Source organism: Oncorhynchus nerka, linkage group LG11 (genome assembly GCF_034236695.1).
Source record: "Oncorhynchus nerka isolate Pitt River linkage group LG11, Oner_Uvic_2.0, whole genome shotgun sequence".
NCBI classification, from domain to species: domain Eukaryota; kingdom Metazoa; phylum Chordata; class Actinopteri; order Salmoniformes; family Salmonidae; genus Oncorhynchus; species Oncorhynchus nerka.
Genome location: NC_088406.1, coordinates 27932168 through 27937799, shown reverse-complemented (window position 1 = coordinate 27937799; position 5632 = coordinate 27932168). Strand labels below are relative to the sequence as shown.

The 5632-nt window shown below is 38.7% G+C and overlaps 1 protein-coding gene across 2 annotated transcripts in view; it reads right to left on the bottom strand.

Moving 5' to 3' along the window:
* Positions 1-694: 694 nt before the first annotated feature.
* Positions 695-5632, bottom strand: part of LOC115136640 (CUE domain-containing protein 1-like) — a 50834-nt gene continuing 45896 nt past the window's right edge. For both annotated transcript variants that reach the window (XM_029672225.2, XM_029672226.2), the window contains exons 9-10: positions 4699-4821; positions 695-4329 (exon numbers count right to left, since the gene is read on the bottom strand). In XM_029672225.2, coding sequence (XP_029528085.2) covers position 4329; positions 4699-4821 — 124 coding nt within the window. In that variant the 3' untranslated portion in view covers positions 695-4328. The remainder of the gene's footprint in view (positions 4330-4698; positions 4822-5632) is intronic.

Below are 5632 nucleotides of genomic sequence, written 5' to 3'. Positions count from 1 at the left end.
TGGCATCTTTTCATTCTATAGGGGAGGTCTCTCTGATTGGGACGTTTCCGTCAAACGTCATCACAGTTACCAAGGTGATAAAATGGCACCGCCCCTTAATTTGTAAGCGTTTTCAAGTTTTCCCTCTCATTTATCACCATTGATATACAGTATTTCACTCTTATTGTGCACCGTCCTTTTGCAACGGCAAATAGTATATATCACAAATATATTCTATTTCCAACTATAACTATTTTTTTCTGTTGAAGCTTAAAGATGTGGGGAGGGGGACAACAGTCAATTTTGCATCATTTACATTGGGGGATGGGACACAACATGACATGACACATTTGTGTCAATGGTCACGTGACCTTTACCATTCATAAACAAGAATGTCACAATACCAAAGATAGTTTATACTGCACCTATATTCCTTTCTGACTGTAACAAGAAAGATGTGTGCAACCGGTGCATTATAGTATCTATTCCCAACGTGTTTGGTCTTAGCTAGAAACATTTCACTTCAAATCTAGCACACAAAAGTCCTAGGTCTTTCTCTTTCTTCAGAAAGATAGGCCTCACCAGGAGCCTGACGTTGAGCGATAACAGTCATTTTCATGAGTCAGTTGTGACAATCTTGTGTAAGGGATTTATAGAAATGCATAGTGACTTTAATAACTATACCTACATGGTGCATGTGACAAATACAACTTGATTTGATTTGAAACAACTTTAATGAAAAGGGATGTTAATAAATCTTTACAAATGTAACACAATCACATCAGACAGGGTACAACACAACTTGATTACTTCAATAGCTATAAGAAACTTTCTTAAAGTGTAAGAAAAATCTGATCCGGAAATCGATTTTGAGTAAAACAATCACCTAAAGAACAAACATATTTTGTGGGGAGAAACTGGCTTCTGACCTTGTCCTTCCAAAATATGACACAAACAAACACATTTTGAATCATACAAATTCTGAAGTTCTTTAAATGTATCTCAGTTTTGATAATGAGCAACACTTTTCATATATTTGACCTACATTGACTGGTAGGATTGGTTACAGCCCAATCCAGAAACAGATCTACAAAAATGGTTTAGGGGCTATAGGGGTTGTTTCTGGACAGACCACACAGATCTCATCAAGTTCAATACAAAAGAGGCTGAAAACCATCAGCTCTGTGGTGGTAGTTATTCAAAGTAAATGTAGCATACATTCTTATGATATGGTTATGAGCCATAGAAGATTGCAGGCTCATGAGTGCATTGTAAACAAGCATGTTGTCTGCTAGTACTGGCCTCATCTCTATTCATGTACATTCATCATGAAGCATATCACTGTCTGGCACACATACAGTACAATAAAATAATCTGTACGTCTCAACATCTCAACAACAACTAAAATCACTGACCAAAAGCATTTGTGGTGCTGTATGTCTATTGGTCAGAAAAGGTTCAAACGTTAGAGTGAGAAATTACTTTGAGTATGCTCTTCTCCATACAACAACTAGGCCTATATGCAGGTCCAGCATTTTAAATCATGTCTGGCCACCAAAATCATATTTGAAGCTTCTGATGGAATAAACTACCGGCCTAGATTCTTAATTGTGCTTTTACCAAGTGGGACCAATTGGAAATGGAAGAACAGTAGAAAGAAGATGGAAACTTCCCTGAGACGATAACATATCTACAAGTTTCTATGAGCAGTCATCAAACATCAATCCATTTTGAAATCACATCACAAAACCATGCAGACGAGTGTTGCCCTCGACAGTACAATAACAAAACTGCACTCATGTACATATGTCAATCAAAAGCCTGGAACTGAAGATACAAAACATTTAATTTCTCGCTTTTCTGAAAAGAACAAAACTAAGCAAAAGACCAATGGAGTGCAAGCACTTGGTGACTAACTGATATCATGCAATGTTGGAATAAACAGACATAAACCTGCTGACTGGTCAGTGGGTGAAAGGTCACAGGATATTGTAAACAAACATAACCTGCTTCTTGTCACTGATGCTCCCTCGGTTGCTGCAGATATGAGTTAGAATGTCCTCTATGGAAATAAATGAAAGCACTCCACTATCATGGGGTGACATTTGAAACAGTCTGGTACAGTAAAAGCTATATATGTTTTTTATAAAAGCCCATTTTAAACACCTATATAGATATGAATGTGTGAATAGCATGACAGTAATAATGAAGGTAAATGGATAGTCTGATGGCAGTTTGAGTAAGCCGAGTGATCTGTTGTTCAATAACAGTACAAATGATTGGGTGACAGTATAGCAGTCTGGCAAATTGTTTTCATTATGGCAAGGGCAATAAACTCCTTTTATTGGCATCAATTTTTGAGAGTTTGTGAAGACCTGTATGAGAAATGCTGAGAGCAAAACTAACAAACAAGAAATTGACAACACACAGAAATTGTCTACGGGGCAAAATTCCAAACCCAATCCATAACATCAACAGACTTCAAAAGGAACACCAAAAGGGTCAGTTTCAGCCTCCCTTCACACAATCAATACTTGAATTTTCTCCGTATGTACAACAAACAGACATTTCTCCTTATGTACAACACATGACCTATTACCAATGAGATCTTCTATCAAATCCCTGACAGAGAAGGGTTAAAACATGTCTCATTCCTGAATCAAGGAAACATGGTAAATGGGTGATTTGAACAATCTTACATTTCAATCGTAAAAATCTTCATTTTCAATCGTGGATACGTCATAATTTGAGAGGTAGCAAATCAACCATTTACATGTAAATCCATTTTAGAAGGAAGAGTGGTGTGTTCCAATTCCCCACCCTTCTCCCCAAAGTGCACTTGGCTTGCTCACTCCTACGAATACATTTTAAAACATTAAAATATATTTCCTACACCAGTCATTCCCTTCCTTTTTAATGATTGTGAGCAAAGAGCACACTTTGGGGAGAAGGCTTCAGAATAAGATTGAAGCTGGTAATAATTTCCAATCATTGGGAAATTGACAGATCAATGTGAAGCCTTGCAAATCAGCTAGTTGCTCAAAGGGTTGATTTCATCTACCTCGACTGTCTGTTGAAGCTCATATCACAGCACTGGGTCATCATCAGCCTTCTCTTTTCTACTGATACATCCAACAGCATATTTAATCAAGAACAATGCCAGTCCTCACAGAGGCATCATCCATATCCTGCTCTGCTCTCTCCATACCCAACACCTCCCATTACAAGTGGTTCATTTCCCAATACACCACAAAACAAAAACACATGTTTATCATCAATGTGCACAGATGACTGGTATATATGTTTATCAAAATGTTCAACTAGTTATATTGTGTACTCAATACTACTGGAATTCAGCAATATGCCACCCCTCCTTCCTCTCAACAAGATATAAATGCTGTATTGAAAAATACATGAGAATACTGAGATATGGCAGTCAGTGTAGCTTGAGGAATATTTCAGTTCACATGGAAGCTTATGTTTATTGTCAGAATTCCTGAAATTGGATTAAAGGGAACGCTTGGCATTTAGTTACACATTGACATAACAATATGGGATGAAATATGACCCGCTAGGGACAAGTGACTATTTTAACAGGTTGGAATGCCTCTTTTATATAGGGTGCAGCAGAAGGGTGTCAAATTGCTCAGAGCAAACTCTAGATTTACAGGGGGGTCGAATATAATGTTGACTGTAATGTTAGGGTCTCTGTTTACAAGTCTTTTCTGTTTCCTGAACTTTCAGGAAAAATGGGATTGAACTTGGATTGAGCTGTGATTCTAGTTGGGATGTTTAAAAACGTGCCACGTCATCACTGATTACTGTCTGTTTAAAACTGTGACCAAATGGACGTAGCAACACATGGACATTATTATGGGACATTTCAGAGGTGCACACTTTGGCTCAGGAGTGACCTATCCCAGCCATATAAAATACATTAGACTGGTAACACTAGATGAGTCCATATGGTAAGATCATCCTCACCAAGGCTGCCATGCCTTCTGCAATGGGGATTAAAGGGAGCGGATATTTAAAAAATACAGAACAGTCAAAAGACTAATGCATCTGGTCCTTTACATATTAAATCATATATTAACTAAGAGTTATAATACAGAGATTATAATGGTAATCCAATGCGGTTATGAACAGTCAGAGTTAAGGAGAGGTGGTGTGTGGATAGCAGTTTGCTTCTTCTCCCCCTGGGCGAGTGGGTGATCCCATGTCACTTCTTGGCCTGGGATTAGCTGGTCTGTGTTAGGGGAGGGAGGAGCCGAAGTATTGCTTGGCCACCAGCCATGGGTCATTCTGCTGTCACCATGGAAACACTGATGTGGTACAGCCTTGGAGGATCTGAAATGGAGGAGGTGACATGTTTGTCAGATTACAGCCAAAAGTTGATCTATAAACAAAGGATTTATTTCAACCAACTTTCAAATGGGAAATTTGCACATTCTGAAATGGCATTAATGCCCCCCCCAGTTTTATAACTTGGAATGTGATACAAAGCAATGCTACGGTGTGCTTTAGGATCATGCAGATGCCTCCGAGCGGTCGGGTAGGCTGTGTGGAACACTTATACGACTGAAAAAAATAAATACAAAAATATGAAAACTTATGTCCCACCACTTCTAAAACCAAAGTTGTTTGATTAGAGCAGTTATAGTAGTTACACAGAGTAAAGCCATACAATTCCCAACAGGGAAGAACACAGGTTTTCACCATGACAACAGCTCCTTGTGTGGCACATCATCTTCTTGAGTGTCTGATCTTCTGGGCTGGCCATCTTCTGGGCTTCCCTCCACATCCTCCAGGAGGTTGGCTGTAGAGTTGGCTATGCCCAGTCTTAGTGGGGATATGGTCGAGGAAAACACCTAAAGGGCTGGATATGATACATACAGTGCATTCGGAAAGTATTCAGACCCCTTGACCTTTTTCCACATTTTGTTACGTTACAGCCCTGTTCTAAAACGGATTAAATAAAACAATTTCCTCAGCAATCTACACACAATACCCCATAATGACAAAGCGAAAACAGGTTTAGATTTTTTAAGAACATTTATATATATATATATATATATATATATATATATATATACAGTGGGGAGAACAAGTATTTGATACACTGCCGATTTTGCAGGTTTTCCTACTTACAAAGCATGTAGAGGTCTGTAATTTTGATCATACGTAGACTTCAACTGTGAGAGACGGAATCTAAAACAAAAATCCAGAAAATCACATTGTATGATTTTTAAGTAATTAATTAGCATTTTATTGCATGACATACGTATTTGATCAACTACCAACCAGTTAGAATTCCGGCTCTCACAGACCTGTTCGTTTTTCTTTAAGAAGCCCTCCTGTTCTCCACTCATTACCTGTATTAACTGCACCTGTTTGAACTCGTTACCTGTATAAAAGACACCTGTCCACACACTCAATCAAACAGACTCCAACCACTCCACAAAGGCCAAGACCAGAGAGCTGTGTAAGGACATCAGGGATAAAATTGTAGACCTGCACAAGGCTGGGATCGGCTACAGGACAATAGGCAAGCAGCTTGGTGAGAAGGAAACAACTGTTGGCGCAATTATTAGAAAATGGAAGAAGTTCAAGTTGATGGTCAGTCACCCTCGTTCTGGGGCTCCATGTAAGA